This window comes from Myotis daubentonii, chromosome 2, assembly GCF_963259705.1.
Source record: "Myotis daubentonii chromosome 2, mMyoDau2.1, whole genome shotgun sequence".
Taxonomy (NCBI): Eukaryota; Metazoa; Chordata; class Mammalia; order Chiroptera; family Vespertilionidae; genus Myotis; species Myotis daubentonii.
Window position 1 is genome coordinate 209,756,027 of NC_081841.1, and position 23,197 is coordinate 209,779,223.

Consider the following 23,197-nt stretch of genomic DNA (forward strand, 5'->3'; position numbering starts at 1 on the left):
TTTAAATTTCAAATTATTTCAAGTTATCTCTACAAATCCTTTAATAATTTTTCTTCACATTTAACCAAACTATATTTTCACTCAGTTGTTTTCAACACAGTATATAAATACATTTAAAATTGTGTTAGTATATAAAGAGTGATTCAAATGTTTAAATTTTCCAAAATAGTTTTCCCCCCACCAGCTGTGATAGTTTGATTTTAAACAAACAAACAAAAAAACTACAACAATTGAAGTCTGTGTTCTTTAATGACTAAGGTAAAATTAGAAAAAAATTGAAAGTGTACACAATAACTTAATGTCCTTGTCCCCTAACTTCATTTAACGTCATAATTCTTTGAGTCACTATTAAAATATTCTTCATTCCTTCCTGATATAAACCTTTGTCCATTTACTTCTACCACAAAGCCCCCTAAATACAACAGGCCTACAGAGAACAGTATGTGAAGCCAGGGGATCACCTCTGACCTTAATTAGGAAGTCCACCTTTTTCAATGGCTTCCATGAAAATGTACTTTTCTAACTGGCTCCACAACTTACTGTTTTATCTTAATTTGATTACCATATATACATTAATCTAATTATTAAATTTATTTGCAATTTTTGGTAGCTCTAATTGAGCTACCAATTGTAGCATCTTTATCATTTATTTTATATTTAAACTCTGGGCAAATGTTGGCTTTTGTGGTTGAATGAACTATGGGTAGAGAATAGGATAAATAATAGCCATGTCTCAGATCTTCTAAGTGAAGAATTCTTTTTATATAGGCATTTAGATATTTTTTATCTTGTTTAGAATTAATTTACCTATTCATCAGCATTATGATACCTTATGTCATAGGAATTAAATCAAATGCTCTCAGAAACACCACCAGTTTGGAAAGGATCATCAAAGCTATTTCGAAACCTTAAAGAAAGAGGTAAGTTAACTTTAGTATTTATATATTTGAATATTGACACTTATACTGTATATATACAGATTTTTCTCATACTTAAAGTAATTTTACAGCTATGTGTACATTGAGAAAACACTGAAGAGAAAAACACAGAAATATAATAATGGTTATTTCTGGGTAGTGGGATTAAGGGTGGTTTTAATTTTACTTTTTATATATATTACTAGAGGCCCAGTGCACAAAAATTTGTGCACTGGCAGGGCCGCGGGGGGGTTGTCCCTCAGCCTGACCTATGCCCTCTCACAGTCTGGGACCCCTCGGGAGATAACGAAATCCTGGCTTAGGCCCGCTCCCCGGTTGGCAGATGGCAGGCCCGATCCCGGGGTTGGGGTGGGCAGCAGATGGTGCAGCCCTGCCTCGCCACCCCGGGTCACACAGGGCAGGCCCGATCCCGGGGTCGGGGTGGGTGGCGGAATAATAGATTTTCTTAAGTTTAATCAATATGAAAAAAATTATTGAATCTATGGTTGGCCACTCAATTTGAACATGTTTCTTTTAAAAACAACACTTCCCACAAAATTCACTTATTTCAACTTACTCTGTTACCCATATCTGTGTATCTAACTTAACTCACTAATTCATACATACAGTCAAATTATATAGTTTTTATTGCAATTTTTGCAATGTAATTTTTGTACATATTTATGCAAAAACTAATAAAATCTTTAAGATTAATTTAGTCTTAAAAAAGAATGTGTTTTTGAAATATTCTCAATAATGAAAGTATATGATATAAAAATATTAAAGAAATGACATAAAATTACCTTTTTCTTTTTCATCATTTTTAACCAATACTGGTTGGAAAATGTATTTACTCTAGTATGAAGACAAATAGTTTAAAGGAGTAGTTATAATCCATATATTTTGTCTAGTATAATTAGAAATTCATACTGCTTCCACCTGGTTCTCATGGAATCTGAAAGGAGGAATACTGTACCTTTTATTTTAGGCCTTGCATAATGTAGGATTTTTACCTCTTCGCAAAATCTGGCCCAAGGTATCTTTAAAGCTCTTAGAAATTTTTTCCTGGAAGTTGTCTTAAAGATTGCTGTTCAGATCTTAGGGTGGGATGATAAGGTCAGGAAATGTATTCCACTAGATCAATTTGAACAACAGTCAGTAAGATGGGACTGTGGAGACAGCCTGTTTCCTGATCCCATTTCCTTTTTCCCCTCCTGCATTTATTCTTTCTTTTTCACTTTTTGTTTTTTTGAGGGATCCCTATGGAATCTAGGTATTGTATCTTTATATACATTGACCATTCCAGAATCTTTCTCCCATAGCATTCATGGCAATCAACCAGAACTATGTCTATAGGTCACAATATTCTAGTATAAACAAAAGAGGGGAATGCTTTCAGGGCCTCCTGGCTCAGTCCCTTCATGTCTTCTGACAAACTACCTGACAGTGACTCCTCTTCTCTTTGTTCTATAACAAAGAGGGTAGCTTCAGAGAATACCAGGTAAAATGGAGGTTTAAAGTTCACAATCTGATTGTGTAAGGATTTTTTATACTCTTTAACCAAACATCAGGACTATTTGATAGCTGATTAAGTGTTATTGGCTTATTCCCGACTTTTTCTCAGGATCTACTTAGAAAGTAAATTAATGCATTAATTCTAGTTTTGGGTATTATAGTCTAAAAGAAAGAATTTGAGTAACAGGATGTATATTTTTATTTACCTCACACTAACTCCTTTTAAAGTTTGTGATTCTGGGATTACAGAGAACTCATGCTTCAGTATACAGAAAGTATAAGCCGTTTAATTAAAATATAAACTTCTTAGATTACATTTAATAGAAGCATTAAGTTTACAAATGATAACTTATGTCAGCAAAAGGATAACTATAGAGTGTTGTTTTTTGAATGTAGTACAAAAATCAAAATTCTGAGCAAGAATTGTTTTATAAACTGCTACTAAGAATTAAGCACTTTACAGTGTTAACCATTTCCAACTTTTTGTTTTATGTTTGATTCATACACTGAAAACTAGCCATAAGTTTAAAAGTTGCAGCATAAGTAAACATTATAATAATTAGTTTTATTGCCAATATATCTGGAAGCATTATGGTAATTTTATATGGGTTTCTTTAGAGACATGAAACAATGAAAGTAAAATTAATTTTACTGCTTTTTTGGGCTGTGATTTAATAATAATAGTTTAGTCTCATTTAAAACAATGTTTAGCATCTTCTTTAAAACTGTAAGTTCTTTATTAATATTACTTATTGCTATATAAGAATATTTTACTTGATAAATATGAAGAAAACATAATATTTTTATAGAGCATAACTGGTACTGTTTTTCTTCTAGGTGTGATTTCTTACACAGAATATCTTTTTCTCTTGTGTATTTTAACAAGTAAGTGTACTCATTAAATTTATTTCTGGATGCAATTTTTTAAAATTAGAATTTGTAAAAAACAAATCTTCCTTTGATTCTCTTAGATTCTCTTAAAATACTTTAAGTATGTCTATGCTGTTTTGCAAAATTCATGTCAAAATAGCCACGGAAAATGCTAAAAATGGTATATCAAGGGTCAAAATCATAAATATTATTATGGCTTATAATATATTCGTAAAATGTTCATAAATTGTAAACTAATATCCTATGTAAATCCCTGTATTTTAGTCTACATGGGAGCCTAAAGGTAGGACATGTAATGATTTGTAAATTTCCTGCTACACTTATTTGAATCACATTTTCTGCAAGACTAATGTGAAAGAATGTCTATCAGAATGTACATCATACATCCTGAAACAGCTTCATTTTTTTCTTCCTCTTATGTGCAGCAATTCTTATGAAATATATGAAGGGTCTACTAAGGTTTTCAGTTAAATTTCATTGCATTTAATGGTGGAACTATACTCCAGCCACCTGACCTTTCTATTCCTTTATTCCCATCTCAGGAATTTGTACTTTCTGCTCCCTCTACCCTCAGTGCTTTTCTTCAAGATCCTCATGATAATAAACATTATTTAGGTTTCCTTTGGAATGTGAAGACTTGGAGAACTCTTACTTGACCATCCTTTCTAAAATTCCTTGTATTTCTAAAATAGCTCCCTTTTTATCCCTTTACAGTGTTTTCTTCATAGCACTTAAATTATTTGAAAGTACTTGTTTATTGGTTTACATATTCTTGTCTGTCTTGTCACACTTGAATGCAAGGTCCATGATGGTAAAGATTTTATCTTTTTTGTCCATTTCTGTATTAAGAACAGTGTTCAACACGTGGTCGCCTTTTATATCATAGTTGGTGAATGAATGAAGACAGGCATGAATGAAAGAATATTGGTGGTGGAATTTCCCATTGTGGGGATTTGTGGAGATATATGGAAACAGGAACTCTCATGATTTAAGTTCAGTCAATAATGAATGCTACCATGAAAATTACAGGAGGGGTGCCAAAGAGTATTTCAAAGACTTGTTAAAAAGTTATCTTGTTATCCAGAATATATTCTGCAGATGCAAAATTTGAAATTAATATGTACCTAAACCAGTAGAGAAAAACTAAAACAGAACTAGTTAAGAAAGCCATGTGTTGAGATGGGACAAGATATGGTTTAAGGGTGTTGGAAAAAACACATATGGTGGGTTTTGCTTACTATGGGAAGATAAAGACCTTTGGGTGCTGTAAATCTTCCTTTGCAATTAAGGACCCCTCTTAGAAACTTTTAGGAGTTTGAAATTTAAATTATGGATATTGTTTAGGTTAGAACCAAGAAAAATGTGAAAAGAGGTCTAGCAGGAGGTAGGTTAGATCACCTATTACCTATCTATAGTTTTCTTCTCTTTACTTTTTATTATTTTAACTTTATTTTCCCTTCCAAATCATGCTTGTAAGGATTTCCTTTTTACATATATTTTTATGATCTTTTTAAAGCTTAAAACTTGGTTATCAGAGATGGTGTAGCTTTTTATTTCTTTCTCAAATGGATAATAATGAAAGTGTAAGTTTAGATTCCTAAAATACATGCAAGAAATGAAGTTGCATAAAAGATGACTTCCGTTTCCTTTATTTTCAGAGATAGCTATTACCAGTTAAGAAAGTAGGTCTCTGTACTTCTCCTTTGCTAGATTCAAAATTTCACAACAGCTAGTGGCAAGTGTAGCTGTGGGAGGTCCCTTTTTAAACTTCTTGCCAGTCATCTCAAAAGAGTAGGTCAAATGTTTTGAAAAATGCATGTACATGAGCTCTTTTAACAACATGTTCAAGTTTTCTTGTGTCCACGTTTTCTTGTTTATGCTTTAGAAGTGAAAAGAGAAAAAGGATTGAACCTCATTGTAGGGTTCATAAAATTAAAGCAGTTCATAGTGTGCTAAAACCTGTCTTTTTCAGAAAATTAATTATTCTTTGTATTTTGGGGACAATTGAGAATTAATTATGCAAGCCTCTTATTTTATATTTCTGTTTTTGAAGTTTAAACTCTAAAAGTTTCAACCCAAATATGCAATCGCTCATGCTTGACTTTTATTTTCATAGGTCATTTCCATTATAATTTCCTCCAGAATTTGGATTACTTTATTGTGTCATATTTATTTTTGGAAGGAAGATAGTGACATTTTACTATCAGTGCCATGAAGCCAGTATCACACAATATTTTTAAAGTATATTATCAATTCTGTTACTAAATATGCTAATATATGAAGCAGAAATATGTGTATTTCTATACAGCTTTTATTATATTTAATAGCAACATGTTGCTTTAATTTATTGCTTAAAGAAGTTATTTCTGTACTGAATATAAATTACTGTTTACAACTAATATGGACTATGTACTTTAAAGTCATTTCCCATTTCAAAAATACTCCTCTGTCTTTTCTGGCAGAGCCTCATGCAGGGTTTAGAATAGCTTTCAACATGTTCGACACTGATGGCAACGAGATGGTGGACAGAAAGGAGTTTTTGGTGGTATGTATATTATTTGCTGAATTTTTATCAATGATTAAATATTAATTCCTTATATTTTTATGTTTTTTATTATTTGAAATAACATCGTAGAAGCAAGAGTGAAAATTTTATGCTTTCATGTATATTCTCATATTCTTTGAGTAATTTTTACATTGTAAAAATAAATTATATTCCATGTATAAAGATGGTTATAGCTGTTTACACATTTTCTGGAAGTTTGAAATAAACATTTTCTTTTGAATGGATGCCCAGTGAGTGCTCATTCCCCAACTTACCGGCCACCCAGTCACAGTTCTGCCGGAGGAACTTCCTTCTCATTACAGGATTTACAATCATTGTTCTTCCTGTTCTCTTTCATTCACTTCTGCCTTGCATTCCAGTCTTGTGCCCATTTTCCTGTTCTCTTCTCCTGTCTTTGACCAAAGGCTGATCTAAAGAGGAAGAAGAAAGATTGCTTTTTAGATATTCGTCCTTTGATCTTTCTCACCTGACTGGTCCTGTGTTGTTGCTGGTCTAGCAACATCATTTCATCACCCCATGCTGCTTCCGAAATTTTTAAATTTCTTTTTACCCATGTGTTTCTGCTCCTACTTCTGTGGCAAAATATCTGTTACATTTTTTTTCTCCTAAATAGAGATTAACATTAATTTATTCTTTACATTAACAAGGTCTACTCTTAGCTTTTATGTTCAAGTCTATATTTACCTATATTCTCCTAGTAAAAAATGACATGTACATATATATATAGCCATTTTATTTTCGATTTTTCCTTTGTAACAAGCCATTAAAAATTCCTCAGGAAACCTCTGTACTATTTTCTTCGGAGGCTGGAACATGGAAGAGAAACCATGAAATCGTTTTTTTCCATGGTAGGAAAGACGAGATAAAAATCCTCATCAAAAGCTAATTAGTAACCATTCAAAAGGAAGCAAGCAGAATAATTGTTGGTATCTATCAAAACGCTTAATCTAATGCCCATGTAGTCCTCGCTCCTGAGTACAGTCCCTGAGCCACACCTTTGGAGCTGGAGCCATGCAAGACCCCTCATTTTCAGGATGGTAGGGCAGTGAGAGTTTTCAATATCATGCAAACACAGAGCTATGTTCTTAACATCCTCAAGTGGACAGATTTCGTTTTAAATATAGTTTTGTTATGATAGTGTACAACTGTATTTTAGGATTTTCCTAGTGGGCCTAGTAATCTAAATAACTATCATTAGGCTTTCTGTGGCAACAGTGCCAAGTTCCACCCCACTGACTTAAAGATTGACTTTTAGAACTCAGTCCATTGGAAGTTGCCTATATAGGTGTCTTTTGGAATACTATCTATTTGTGGAGATGGGAGGTAAAAACATTTATGTAGAACTTCTGTTTCCACTCTAGACTCATTAAAGCTGCCCTCTCTTTAAAGCTGTGGTTTACTCTTTGCAGTGGCGGTACTGCTTCCTCATTTATGATGTTTGTTTGCAAACAGCAAGAGTTCTGAAAGCAGAAGGTGGAGTTTGGCAGTTATTTATAGAGGCTTAAAGTCCGATTCCCGTGCCTATTTACAAAGTGATTATTAACCTTTGCTAAAAAAAAACAACAACAAAAAAACAACAACACTTTTCACTAAGAAAAAGTGTGAAAATGAATTTATATGTTAATAAATTATATTTTGTACTGTGTTTTTATTTCATATTATGGAAGGTAATGCATTTTATTTGACTTTCAACTACTGCCCTACAAAATGAAATGGAGAGTTAAGATAGCTGTGTACATTACAGAGACAGGAACAATAACCTTACCAGAAAACTTAGGCTTCCATTTATAAAATAGGATTTTAGAGAAGAAATAATCCTATCTAATAAAAGAGAAACATGGTAATTAGCGTACGACCGCTACCCTTCCCATTGGCTAATCAGGGTGATATGCAAATTAACTGCCAACAAAGATGGCGGTTAATTTGCATACATAGGCGCAATGATGGGAGGCCATAGGGGAAGGACAGTGATTGGAAACACAGGCGGCAGGCAAGAGCCGGAGGCACTGCCCCTGGCCCTGAATTGGAGAACCGGCCATCTTTGCCTGCCCCCCTGCTGGTGATTGGAGAAGCCAGAGCAGGCACGGAAGAGGCCGCCACCGGCCTCTTCCCTGGCCGCCCCTACCAGGGATGAGCAACCGAAGATCCCATGGCAGGAAAGGGGGGCCTGCAGCAAGCCCCCATGTGCGACTGCCCCTGGGTCGCCTCAGTGATCACGGAGCAGGAAAGAGGGTCTGCAGCCAGGCCCGTGTGCTCCTGTCCCTGGGTTGCCGCTGCGATCCCGAGCAGGAAAGGGCGGCCTCTAGCCAGCACCCCTGTGCATCTGCCCATGGGATTGCCCTGGAGATCATGGAGCAGGAAAGGGAAGCCTCTAGCCAGCCCCCATATGCGCCTGCCCGTGGGATCACAGCGGCGATCACGGAGCAGGAAAGGGGGGCCTGCAGCCATCCCCTGTGTGCACCTGCCTGCCCATGGGATCGCAGATGGGATCCCACAGCAGGATAGGGCAGCCTGTCCCTGGGTTGCCCTGGTGATCCCACAGCAGGAAAGGGGGGCCTGCAGCCAGCCCCCGTGTGTGCCTGCCTGTGGGATCGCCCAAGAGATCATGGAGCAGGAAAGGGCGGCCTGCAGCCAGGCCCTGTGTGCGCCTGTCCCTAGGTCACTCTGGCGATCCCACAGCAGGAAAGGGCGCCCCATCCTGGCCACAGCTCAAGGAAGAGTACAACATGCAGTGGAGGCCAGGAGCCTGAGAGATCAACAGAGAGGGGCGCCTCCCAGGTGTGGCTGGGGGCAGGCCTCCAGCAGACACACATACACATACACATACACACACACACACACACACGGGACGCCTGCACCGAGCCTCTGCTGCTAGACTGTGGCCATCAGTAGGACATCTACTGAGGGCTCCCGGACTGACGGGCTGGCTTGGCTGAGGGAACCCCATCCCCCAGTGCACGAATTTCGTGCACCGGGCCTCTAGTATCCTATCTAATAAAAGAGAAAAATGGTAATTGGCGTACGACGATACCCTTTTCATTGGCTAATCAGGGCTATATGCAAATTAACTGCCAACTATGATTGGCAGTTAACTGCCAACAAGATGGCGGCTAATTTGCATATGTAGGCACAATGCAGGGAGGCGAAAGGGAAAGCAGGAAGAAGCCCCCTGCCACTGACAGTGATCAGAAACCCAGGGGGGAGCTAAGAGCTGGGGGGCAGGGCAAAGGCGGCCCTGCCCCCCAGCCATGATCGGAGAGTCAGGCGCCTTTGCCGCCCTGGCCAGTGATAGCAGGAAGTAGGGGTGGAGCCAGTGATGGGAGCTGGGCACGGTCGAAGCTGGCAGTCCCGGGAGCTAGGGGTCCCTTGCCTGGGCCTAAAGCGGAGCCCACGATCGCGGGGCCACTGCAGCTGCGGGTCCCCGCTGCCCGGGCCGGACGCCTCAGACAGAGGTGTTAGGCCTGGGCAGGGGCGTTGCCTGCAACCGCGGGGAGCTGGGGGTCCCCTGCCCAGGCCTGACACCTCTGCCAGGGGCCTCAGGCCTGGTCAAGGGGCCGATCCGGTGATTGGTGATCGGAGGGTGATGAGGGTCAACTCCTCTGGCCGAGGCATCAGGCCTGGGTAGGGGGCGGAGCCGGGGATTGGGGGGATATGATGGTCCCCTTGCCCAGGCCTGAAGCCTGGGTCAGAGGCGTCAGGCTTGGGCGGGGGGTGGAGCAAGCGATCAGAGGGAGATGGGGGTCCCCTGCCAAGGCATCATTCCTGGGCCAGAGGCCTCAGGCCTGGGTGGGGGCCAGAGCCAGTCATCAGGGGGAGATGGGGGTCCCCTGTCCAAGCCTGACACCTCTGGCGGAGGCGTCAGGCCTGGGCAAGGGGCCGATCCTGCGATTGGAGGGTGATGGGGGTCAACGCCTGAGGGCTCCCAGTATGTGAGAGGGGGCAGGCTGGGCTGAGGGACACTCCCCCACACACACCCAGTGCACGAATTTCGTGCACCGGGCCCCTAGTTTATAATAATAGCTAACACTTAGAGTTACTGTGTGACAGGCAATGTGCTAAGTAATTACTTAATAATATTTACTCTGCACTCTATTCATATAAGACCTGTCAATTATACCTCCATAAAGCCAGAGGAAAAATATTTCCCATAAGGTACGGCATTACCTCTATGTTCCTGATGTGGAAAACAAGCCTTAAATAACGAGAGTAACTTTTTCAAGGATTATACTTGCAGAGCCCATGCTCCCACCACAATGCTCAGTTACCTGAAAAAACCTTAGAGGTCATCTAGTCCATCTTAATTTAACATATGAGTAAATTGGAGCCCTGCGAGGGTTGAGTGGCTTGTCCACCACCTTAGAATTGGTGTGTGACAGAAGGTGGGCTCAAAACCAGAGACCCTGTGTTCTACTCCAATGTTCTTTATACCCCAGTGGGCTTCCTCTCTCTTTATGTTTGTGCCATAAATTCCATGTCTTTGTGCCTTAGAGATAAAATAAAACTATAATTTTGTACATTTTACTAACTGTGGGTTGCTGGTACCAAAGGTTGTATTTTCTTTGGTATCAGCAACCCACAGATAAGTAGGTGGGTACCCAGAAACTCTTGTTTGATATTGATTGGTTTTCTTTTCAGCTTCAAGAGATATTCAGGAAAAAAAATGAAAAGAGAGAAACTAAAGGAGATGAAGAAAAGCGTGCAATGCTGGTAAGAATAATTTATAGTAGTTTCAGGGAGGTTTCTAGATAATTACTTATGTTGAAAACAATAAAGTCTATAACTTTGGGGCTGTTCCTTTCTTGAAAACTTTTTAAAGTTCTTATATAGAAAAATTGCTGCAGTATTACATGTATTGATACCAACATTTATATCAAATATTGTTATTACATTTCTGTAGCCATAATTACATTCATTAAATAATTTTATTCATATTGTGGTATTCCATGAGATTCATTAACAGGTTAATATAAATCATTATGCATATACAATTTAAAGGAGAATTGCAAAGTACCATATAGAATTTAATGGTACTATAACAATATGAATGTTGAAGTAAAAACAAGGAAATAATATGTTATTTTGCATTCTTAGAAGTATATATTATCGATTTTTCTTCTGGGATGATGTTTTCATCTTACTCCGAAGGTAGAGTTAAGCAACATTTCACTCCATTTTCCTACCAGTTTTCTTTTGCTTGCCCCAAGTATTTCAACCTGACAACATCCCAGGTCCACATAAAAAAAAATAACAGGTACTGCGTCCTTATTACCAGGCACCATACTAGATGCTTTGCCTGCATTTCTCATTTAATCTACCCAGCAATTCTCTTATAGATGTACTTATAGATGTGGAAACTGATTTTTGAAATGGTTAAATATCTTGTCCAAAATTATATAGCTACTAGAGGCCCGGTGCACAAAAATTTGTGCACTTGGGGGGGTCGGGGGGGGGGTCCCTCAGCCCAGCCTGTGCCCTCTCACAGTCTGGGACCCCTCAAGGGATGACCACCTGCTGGCTTAGGCCCGATCCCCAGGAGATTGGCAATCAGACATTCCTCTGGCAGCCTGGAAGCCCTCGGGGGATGTCCACTTGCCAGCAGGGAGCAGGCCTAAACTGAAATCGGACAGCGTAGCAATGCTGAGGAGGCAGGAGAGGCTCCCACCACCACCGCTGTACTGGTGGCCATCAGCCTGGCTTGTGGCTGAGCAGAGCTCCTCCCATGTGAGAGCGCCCTGACCACCAGAGGGCAGCTTCTGCATTGAGTGTCTGCCCTCGGTGGTCAGTGTGTGTCATAGTGACCAGTCATTCCCAGTCCTTCTGCTGTTAGGGTCAGTTTGAATATTACCTGTTTACTATATAGAATAGAGGCCTGGTGCATGGGTGGGGGCCGGCTGGCTTGCCCTGAAGGGTGTCCCGGATCAGGGTGGGGGTCCCGCTTGGGTACCTGGCCAGCCTGGATGAGGGGATGATGGCTGTTTGCATCTGGTCGCACCCCCTTCAGGGTGGGGGTCCCCACTGGGGTGCCTGGCCAACCTGGATGATGGGATGATGGCTGTTTGCAGCTGGTCATACCCCCTTCCGGGTGGGGTCCCTACTGGGGTGCCTAGCCAGTCTGGGTGAGGGGCTGAGGGCTGTTTTCAGGTTGATGGGCGACTGAAGCTCCCAGCCTCTCCTTTTTTCTTTTCTTTTTTTATTCTGGGATTTATTTACCTTTTATAGCTGTCACTGGAGCTGAGAGCCGGCTCCAGCTCTGAGGCCGTTGCCGGCTGAAAGCAGGTATCTGGGTTTTTTTAGATTCAATAATTGAAACTCTGTTGCCATCACTGGACGCTCTAAGCTCTGAGGCCGCGCTGGCTGAAGCAGGTTTCTGGGGTTTGTTTAGGTTCTATAATTGCAACATTGTTGCATCTGGAGCTCAGAGCCCAGCAGCGGCAGGCGGGGAACCTTGGCTTCCTCCATCACTGGAGCAAGCAAGCCTCCTGTTCACTTCAGCTGCCTGGCTGCCGGCCGCCATCTTGGCTGGCAGTTAATTTGTATATCTCGCTGATTAGCCAATGGGAAGGGTAGCGAAGTTATGGTTAATTACCATGTTTCTCTATTATTAGATAGGATTAAATGACAATTCCAAGATTTGAATCCATGGCTGACCAGCTCCAAAATCTAAACTTTTACCCACTGTAGCATATTTCTTCATCTAGTACTTAGATAGCAGAAACATAGTGAATTTTGTTGGCATGTAAATGGCAATTGTTTCATTTGCAAATTTGTGATTTGCATTGGTCGACCAGGAATTCAAATAATTAACATACATCATTTAATTAGTGCTCCTGAAATCTCATTTACCTAATTTAGCTATCAGGCTATTTCTTAAAACAGCCTTAGCATTCTATGATAATACAGTGGGGCCTTGACTTACGAGTGTCCCGACTAACGAGTTTTTTGAGATACCAGCTGTCTCTCGGCTGATTTTTTGCATTGAGTTGATAGAGTAATTTGAGTTAACAAGCTCTTTAATGAGCTCCTTAATGAGCTCGGCCTCGGAACGAATTAAACTCGTAAGTCAAGGCCCCACTGTATAGCTCTCTACAAATGTTTAATTAGTGGTAACTTATTGTTAATAGCCATCATATTTTAAATAATGCAAATATGAACTGATGAGATTTTTGAGTTTTGAAGCTATTAAAATTCAGTTGAGAGTGAAAATATATGGATTAAATTAGAGAGATAGCATAGCACAGGGTTTGAATATCAGCTCTGTCCTTAATACCTGGGTGACCTTGAATAAGGTCCTTAACATCCCTGTGGCTCAGTTTCTTCATTTTTACAAAGGGGACAAGAGGAGTAATGGTCACATGTGATTCTTATGGGGTTTAAATGAGCTAAAACATGTAGCCACTTAACAGTATGTAAAATAAACACTCAAAAAGGAATTAGTAGAACCATATAGTTACTTAAACCTGAATATTTATATACCCAAATAAAAATTAAATCAAAACCAAATGTAAAAATATTTACATGCCAAATAAGATTAACTATATTTCAAAAGGAGAGAGGAAAATGAACATAACATTCTTGAGACACATTATTTGCTAAGCTCTGTGCTATAGCTGTTAAAAATTTTACTTCCATTTAGTCCTCATTATGTGTCTCCCAGGTAAGTACCATACCTGTTTTACAGATGAGAAAACAATCCTAGAGGGATTCATTAACTTGCCTAAGGTCATGGCAATATAAGAGCAGAACAAGATTCCATCACAAGTCTCTCATACCATTTCTACTGCCATGATGCTACATTTAGATTCCCTCTGTCGCATATAGAATTACTGAAGCATCCTCTCTAATAAAGAGGTAATATGCAAATTGACCATCACTCCAACACACAAGATGGCCACCCCATGTGGACACAAGATAGCCGCCACAAGATGGCCTGCAGGCGGAGGGCAATTGTGGGCAATCAGGCCAGCAGGGGAAGACAGTTGCAGGGGACCCAGGCCTGCAGGGGAGGTCAGTTGGGAGGGACCAGGCTTGCAGGGGAGCGCCATTGTGGGTGACCAGGCCTGCAGGGGAGGGCAATTGGGGGGGGGACCAGGCCAGCAGGGTAAGGCAGTTGGGAGCAACCAGGCCAGAAGGAGAGGTCAGTTGGGGGTGACCAGGCCTGCAGGGGAGGGCAGTTGGGGGTGACTAGGCCTGCAGGGGAGGGCAGATGGGAACGACCAGGCCTGCAGGGGAAGACAGTTGGGGAGGACCAGGCCTACAGGGGAGGGCAGTTGGGGGCAACCAGGCTGGCAGGGGAGGGTAGTTAGGGGGGACCAGGCCTACAGGGGAGAGCCATTGTGGGTGACCAGGCCTGCAGGGGAGGGCAGTTGGGGGCGATTGGGCCAGCAGGGGAGCAGTTAGGCATCAGTCAGGCTGGCAGGGGAGTGGTTAGGGCAGCGGTTCTCAACCTGTGAGTTGCGACCCCTTTGGTGGTCGAACGACCCTTTCACAGGGGTTGCCTAAGACCATCCTGCATATCAGATATTTACATTACGATTCCTAACAGTAGCAACATTACAGTTATGAAGTAGCAACGAAAATAATTTTATGGTTGGGTCACAACATGAGGAACTGTATTTAAAGGGCCAGAAGGTTGAGAACCAGTTGGTTAGGGGGTGATCAGCCTGGCAGGTAGAAGTGGTTAGGGGCAATCAGGCAGGCAGGCAAGCAGTTGGGAGTCAGCAGTGCCGGACTATGAGAGGGATTCTAGATTGGAGAGGGTGAAGTCTGGGCTGAAGGACACATACACCACCACCATCACCACCCCCTCCCCCGTGCACAAATTTCGTGCACCTGGCCTCTAGTCTATCTAATAATAAGGTAATATGCAAATTGGTCGGGACGCCGACACTTAATGACCAATCAGCAGGCTGCGTCCCTGCCCCCTGTGCTGGCCTGGAGACATGAGGCTCGCATCCCCGACCCCGGCAACAGGCCTGGGATGTGAGGCTCGCGTCCTTTCCCATGTGCCCGCCTGGAGATATCAGGCTTGTGTTCCCGACCCTGGCAACAGACCCTGGACGTGAGGCTCACGTCCGTGCCCCCTGCACAGGCCCAGGGGTCCGCAGGCACGCGGAGGTTCTCAGGCCTCCACCACGCCCATCCCGAGGGCGGGGCCATGGTGGGACCTCTGTGCGCCTGCGCCAGGTGTCCGCAGACCTCCGATGGCTTTGGCCTACCTCTTTGGGGCAGTCCATTGAGGAGCCCCGGATGGGTGGGCAGGGCCTACCTCTTTGGGGCGATAGATCATGGGGCTCCCACACTGCACTGGGCCACTGGTGTCTAAATAAAGTCACATACTTTGGAGGAACAAGTTTTACTCAAAGCAATAGCTCCATCAGAAAGTTACAATTGAAATGGTTGAAATGAGCACATTATAAATAATGTTTAATTATATGAGATTTTTTTAAACTTTGCTTCTCATCTTTAACATTTATCCCACTTGTGTGTATGCACTGTATATAGAATGTAGCATAATGATTTGCCCTTCCTAATTGATTATTTTGTCATCTTTTTCTTTTTTTCTTTTGCTGTACTTGGGTTCATTCTGAAATGTGACACTTCATTTGGCCCTTTGTGCTCTATGTCAGCGTCTCCAACTGTATGGATACCATTCACCTACTGATAGTGTATGTACAATACTTTAAATATTCTTTATGTGAATATCCCTCCCCTGTTATACTTGATAATGTTATTTTGTTATCTAAAACTATATCTGCTACTGAAATGTTTAGGAATTTATTGAATATGATAAGATGCAACCAAGCCAAAAATTTTTTTTATTTCCTTCCTATATTTATGAGAAGACTAAAATTTACAGAGTAATTGTATAACTTTAACTTTAGATTGAAATAAAGATGAGTGAACAACAACCAGCAACTCTGGTAAACAATTGAAATTTTAAAATTTTCAGCAGTTTTTGAAGAGTTAAATACAAATTATGGAGCAGATTTTCAGACTATGCTCCTGCAAACACAGGCATTTTAAGAATTAGGTCTACGTACCTGACATACATTATTTTCTCAATTCTAATACAGAGTTTTGTTAATGGGTAGACTTTTCTTAGTTTTCAGTATTTCTCCCAATTTTTTTTTCTAAAACCTTTGATACCTGCCTATCACCTATGTTCTATACAAAAGTCTGGTATAAGATGACATTAGATATGTTTAATCTGTCAATGTATCATGTTATTTCCCAAAGAGGATTATGATTTTCAGACTCTTCTTTTCCTGATGAAGTTAGGAGTTCTGTAAATGATCTTCCAATATACTCTTCTTATGCTAAGCTTTCTTCTTTGCTTTCTCCTGGAAAGTTGAGCTTGTTGGTTAGCCCAGCTACTAAACAACTAAGAGTAGGCCATGCCCCTTTTAAATGTAAATATGCAGGATTCATTTAATTTCCCCAAGGTTAGAAGGATCCCTCAAATTACATAAGTTCCACCTGAGAGTAGGCCTTTGAATTCAGGGTGATGGACTCAGTATAATGCAGGTCAGAGAGTTCAGTTATAGTGTGCAACTCTGTAAGCAGCTGTGCTGCCTCCTGTGTTGGACAATCAGAAGTTCAAGGCACAAAACCTGACTCTGTTCTAGATTTGAACATATGCTGGAGGCCAATTCGGCATAACATAAACCTCTGATACCTTGCCAAAGTCGCAAGGAGTGGACCTAGAATGGGCTGGCAAACAAGCCAAGTCCATGGGACCCTTAGGACGGACTAGTTATTTTGATTCTTTACAAGATACTTAAATTTTTTCTACAAAATTCATGACTGTTTGTCTTTAAATATGGTCTATCATTTTCTTAAAATTTTGAAAAGATTCCTCTATTAATCATTTCAAAAATTGGTAAGAATATGAAAGATAAATATCTTATAGTTTATAATACCGTATGTCTTGTGAAACTTAATAAATGTTAATACTTATGTCTTTATTATTTATTTTTCTAATCTAATATGTCATTGCGTGAGCCATTTTCCAACTATGGCAATTTATAGTTTTCCTTTAAATTCATAATAATTTTTTTTAAAAAAATGCAAGCAAACAAGAAAAATTCATTTAAAATTAGAAAAAATTCAGATAGCCTAAAAGTTTATATGAAATATGATTGGTGTATGTATTGCACAAATATATTATTATAATATTATGAATTAACTGGCAATTATCTGCTAGTTTCCAGAGCTGTAGATGAACTGGAATGATCAAGTAGATAATTTGAGTACAGTTCATGGAGCTGAATATAACCTAAGATTCTACCCTTAGGAAGAAGTTCCTCAGTAAAGGCAGAAGCCCTCCTGACTTGACTATAGAGACAGAGATTCTGTGTCCTCTGTTGGACTCTGTCCCAAAACTTAATGGCTCCTGCAGTAGGTTCTACCTGTATTCTGTCAAGTTACTGTTTACTTCGTTTCTTGCTTCAGTATTTAGGAGGATCATTACCTATACCTTTCTGTTCCAAACAACCCTGATTCTTTTCATATTTCTGATATAGCCAACTCCTGATTATCTTACCACTGTAATGAAAACATATATTAAAAATTCAAAAAATAAATAATGCAAAAGTGAAGTATATTTGATTTTGGTATGCCTTATGTGACTTTTTAAAGTACTTAAAGATTATCTTAATTACCCTAAATCCATTGTAGTAAAAAAATGTACTAGCTTTTATACAATTTTTTGACACTGTTGAGACGTGTTTTATGGACTAAAACAATGTTAATATTTACAAATGATCTGTGTTTGAAAAAAATGTGTATGTTCTAATTTGGGGTATAGGGTTTTATTTTTAAGATAGATAATATATCAAAACATATTAGAACAAACTTATTAATTAAATGTTTTAAATCTGTTATTTCTAATGTTTTTGTCTGCTTAATCTTTCAGTTAGTATGTTAAATTATATGTTACAATGATAGACTTGTCAATTTCTACTTATAATTATGTTATTTTTTATGTTATATACTTTTGAAACATTGTTATTGCCTATTTAAGAATATAAATTACTTATGTCTTTTTAATGAATTGACTCTTCTATAATATACTAGCCCTAGATATCTAGAAATGTATTTTTCTTAAAATATATTTTATTGTTAAAATATACCACCTTTATTTTTATTAATATTTTGTTATTTTTGTATTTTGTGTTTTTTATTTTTCATTTTTCCCTCTAATGATGATGAAGCTTTTCCTGATTTTTAAAATATATTTTTAGTTCAGAAATTTACTGTAAATAAAATAAATAATAATAAAAGTTTGACCACAATATAGCTAAAAAATAAACTTGCCATGTCCCCAAAAGCTCCTTATATTGTCTCTCTAATGATAATTCTTTCCTCTTCTCCAAAAGATAACTACAGAAATGACTTTTATGTAAACCACTTCTTTGGCTTTGCAGTTTTACCACCTACTTATGTATGCATCATAAATCATATGATTTAGTTTTACCCATTTTAGAACTCATATAAATGGGATCATATTATATGAGTTTTTCATGTTTCTTCTTTGACTCAACATCATGATTGTCCATTTCATTTTCATTGTTGTATCTAGGTCTAGTTCATTCACTATTATTGCTGTAAGCAGCAATATTCAAACATTTTGGTCTCAGAACCCCTTTACATTGTTGAAAATTATTGAGGACCCAAAAGAGCTTTTGTTTGTATTGGTTATATCTATCTATATTTACTAGTATTTACCATATTAGAAGTTACAACTGAGAAATTTAAAAATATTTATTATCCTTTTAAAATAAAAACTCACATGTTAACGAACATTTTAATGAAAAATAACTCCAAAAATGTAGTGAGGATAGTGGCATTTTACATTCTTTGCAAATCTATTTAATATCTGGCTTCATAGAAGACAGCTGGTTTCTCATAGATGCTTCTGAAAGTCAAGCTGTTGCAGTATGTTATTTTGGCAGCAAATACTCTCAATTGCTTCCCTTGGAGTGACCGGCTCACTTGGTTCACTTAAAAAAAAATGTCTGCCAGATACCAAAGTCTAAACAACCATAGTTTGTCTATCAGTTATTCTTTCAAGTAAAAATGATTGTTCATGAAAAAAAGTGGCTACTTTTCTTTGCAACACAAACCGTCACACACATGTTTTTTTTCTGAAGACAATCATATGACTTTAGTAGGCAGGAGAAGTGCTTTACGCATGCTTCCAGGCTCACCACACCAAATATTGAAAAGATGTATGCTCAAAGGTCAGTTTAACAAAATTATAAGTTTATTCTTCAGCAAGTACATTCTTTTTTTTCTTTCTTTTGAAATTAAAACTTTTTAATTTAAATTCTTTATTGTTTAAAGTATTACATAAGTCTCCTTTTCCCCCCATTGACCTCACCCCAGCCACTCCCACCCCCCCAGCTTATGCCCTCATCCCCCCCCCCCCCACTCTCAGTGTCCATTGGTTAGGCTTATATGCATGCATACAAGTCCTTTGGTTGATCTCTCCCCCTTATTCCCACCCTCCCCTACCTTCCCTCTGAGGTTTGAGCATCTGATTGATGCTTCTCTGTCTCTGGATCTGTTTTTGTTCATCAGTTTTGTTCATCAGTTTCTCTGACTTAGCATAATGCTCTCCTGCTCCATCCATGCTGTTGCAAATGGTAGGAGTTCCTTCCTTTTTAACCACCTTCACCTACTGCCCATTCCTTCCCCACCTCAGGCAACCACTCATCTGTTATGTTTCTATGATTTCGGGGTGGTTTTTTTCTGATTTTTAATTGAGGTATGATTGACATATAACATATTGGTTTCAGGTATACAACATAATGATTCAATATATGTATATATGCCCTTATTTTGAACGATAATTTTACTAGATATATTGTTATAGGTTGACACTTATTCTCAGCAAATTATGATATTATTCCAGTCTTCTGGCTTCTATTATTGACATTGAAAAGTCAGTTCTAAGTCTAATTATTATTCTTTTGTAGATAGTCTTTTCTTTCTTGCTACTTTTAAGATTTTTTTTGCCTTTGGTGTTCTACAATTCTATAACATCCTTTTTACTATTACCTGTTACAAAATTTATTGAACCTCTCAAATATGAAGATTGTTTACTTTTATTCTTTAATATTCACTGAACTATCTGTCTTTTACCTCTTTTAATAAAGGCGTAGACCTACCTTACACTCTGTTAAGGAGGCCTAAAGCTCACAGAGTCATCAGAGACACTAAGACTGAAGAAATTCTTTGCCAGTTTTTTTACTATTTGCATATCAAAACATTATAATACCTGTTTTATAATCACAGCACTCAGTTATATTTGGGCATATTCCCCTATCAGTCTTTCCTTAGCCTGCATGTGTTTGTTCTGATTTTGTGTTTGCTTTGCATTTTTTGCTATTAAAATCTATTCTAATTTTATGGCTACCTTAAGTTTATTTTAAATATTCTATTATATTTTTCTGGTATTAAAAATTTCTACTAGTTTTGCATGTTCTGAAAATTTACTCTTAATTACATCATCCAAGCCATTAATTAAATAATAAAATATTGGCTCCTGAACAGACACACATATAGGAATCTATGACTGTGCCAGGAAAACCACTGATATATTAGCCATATTTCCCTGCAATTGCATGCCATATATTTATTTAACACAAGGCATGACAGTAGTTACTGTGAGAACATTGTCCCTTCCCTCAGAAACTTTATAATTTAAAAGACTCTTTAATGCAGCCATTCCGTTGTATATTCTAGCAAAATTTAACCTGAAGCTAAATAAAAAGTGGGGAAGCTTTCTGCAGGAGGTGACTATTAAGCTGTTATGTTCTAAATAAGACTTTTATTTTGTTTTAAAAAGTGATATATATTATCTTCACTCTAACCGGTTTGACTCAGTGGATGGAGCTTTGGCCTGTGAACTGAAGGGTCCCAGGTTCGAGTCCGGTCAAGGGCATGCACCTTGGTTGTGGGCACATCCGCAGTGCGGGGGGTGCAGGAGGCAGCCGATGGATGTTTCTCTCTCATGGATGTTTCTAACTCTCTATCCCTCTCCCTTCCTCTCTAAAAAATCAATAAAATGTATTTTTTAAAAAGTGATATATTATCCTGATAGATAAATACACATTCTTATTTTAAAATATAGCAACGCGAAAAGGAGAAAATAAAAAATATTCTAATGCCACCATTCAGAGGTAATCAGTATATTGGAGTATACTTACCTCTTTTCTATGCACAGGAAATATGTTTTTTTCGATAGAGCTCCATGTCAGTAAAGTTTATAAAATTGATTTCATCCCTTAACAGGTTGTAAATATTTGTCTAATGTCATCAGTGTGTGTGTGTGTGTGTGTGTGTGTGTGTGTGTGTGTGTGTGTGTGTGTGATGTTGACAAGTGTTTGGAAGTAGGGAAGAGGCTTCACAAAGCAAGTCATTCCTGTAACCCTCCTAAGAATAATATAGTAAGTCTTATTTTCTAGCTTGATAGATTTAATCACCCTTTTCTTTATCATATATTAACCTTCTAAGTTACAATTTAACAGTATATCCATGTTCAAAATGTTTAGATAATATTGGCACACTGTTTAATCTGGCTACCATTTATTGAGGTTCTACCATACCTATATAAAAGAAAGTGAACTGTGTTAGTTCTATATTCAGCTCATTTTACTTATTTAGCTTATAATTTTAGTTAAAGCTTCTTTAGTTACTAAAGGGAGTGATGAGCAAAATGTCATATGGCTAAACTTACACTTATGGTAATAAATATGTCCATGTTATATACGTGACTCCTGCTGAATAATACTGTACTATTAACATGTTTAAAGATTTTATTCAAATACGGGCAATAGGCAGTGCTTTCAAGTTAATAATGAATTGAAACTTGGATCTTTGAAATAATTCTCAGATGCGTTATAATTTTATTAGTGGCATCAGACTTTTAAAAATTAACACACACACACACACATAAATAAAAGTGCTCTCGTCATCAGCTGCTACTCCTAAGTGTACGTGCTGCATTTTCTTCCCACAATAATCAAAGAATCCCAAGCCCAAGAACCTGGGAAGCCTTCCCTGGTAAACCTGGACAGAAACTTACATTTAATTATTTCTGAGTCTTTATAAACTCTTACGCTTGTAGTTCTGCATTTTCATATGAAGATTAGACTACACTTCTTAGTCTAGATATCCTCTTCTTCAAACTAGCCAATACTGAGGTAGAAGCTAGTGTTCTCTCCTTATGGCAAATATCAAGTACCTTATATGTAGTATATATCATAGATATATGTAGTATATATCTACAGACACACCTATCAAATCCCTGAAGAGCTTTGAGTAAACTGGCTTATTTCTTTTTGACAAATTTCAGATTAGTTTAAATTTTGTTTCTCTAAAGTGTGGATACGGTCATTTTGATTCTTTGATGCACTAACACAAAGTATGCCAGCCAACAATAATTCATTTTTAAATTAATCATGGCTTTTATTGGTTGCTACAAAATTCCCGAGATCTTCTACAAATGAATTGACTTCACATCAGGCATGAATAAAATTTTTATTTCACACTTTCTTAGAAGTTACACATGTTTCAGTAGAAGGGCTTGGGGGAGGGGTGAAGAATATGATTCTTTTTGACAAAGCCACATTGTACTTAGAAAGAGTGGTTATATACCATTACACCTTTGAAAATACCCAGGGTTTACCGGCAATGTAATATAATACTGTTGTGTGCAGTAGAAAACAAAAGAAGGTAAGCTAATGTGTTTTCTTTTCAAGGTTGGGTGAAAAGATTTAAAGTGTATAAATTGTCATTCTTTGTGACTACCTTTTAGATTTCAGTTGTGCTTCTTAAAACTTCTACAGGTACTTAAACCAGATGCTGAGGAACTTGTCTCCAGAAGCTACTGGGATACATTGAGACGTAATACAAGCCAAGCACTGTTTTCAGACCTCGCAGAGGTATAATTAAACCTCGACCAGGTTGTTGTATTATTTGCCATTTTGTTCATCTCGGCCTTGTTTTATTTTAGAGTCATAGTGATGGAGCCAAAGATATATTTTATCTTTTTCCTTTCCTCCAGTAAAGCAGCAATTTCTATGTGTAAGTGGTGTATTTGAGTATGTCAGCTATGCTGGCAGAGACTGCAAGATGACCTATATCTATGTTAAATCAACTTGCTTGTTGTAGAAAACATGACTTTCCAACTTAATTAAAAGGAAGTATTGTTATTTTTAACTTAAGAAAATTTGAAAATGCTGTTTCATAGTTTCACAGATTCTTCTAACCTTATAACTTGCAATATTTCATGAAATGATGA

At 38.4% G+C, this 23,197-nt stretch overlaps 1 protein-coding gene across 2 annotated transcripts in view; it reads left to right on the top strand.

Annotated features, from left to right (window-relative positions):
* Nucleotides 1–23,197, top strand: part of MICU3 (mitochondrial calcium uptake family member 3) — a 79,153-nt gene that overhangs the window by 36,826 nt on the left and 19,130 nt on the right. For both annotated transcript variants that reach the window (XM_059685558.1, XM_059685557.1), the window contains exons 4-9: nt 842–920; nt 3,270–3,317; nt 5,786–5,868; nt 10,525–10,596; nt 15,516–15,554; nt 22,743–22,838. In XM_059685558.1, the coding sequence (XP_059541541.1) occupies nt 842–920; nt 3,270–3,317; nt 5,786–5,868; nt 10,525–10,596; nt 15,516–15,554; nt 22,743–22,838 (417 nt within the window). The remainder of the gene's footprint in view (nt 1–841; nt 921–3,269; nt 3,318–5,785; nt 5,869–10,524; nt 10,597–15,515; nt 15,555–22,742; nt 22,839–23,197) is intronic.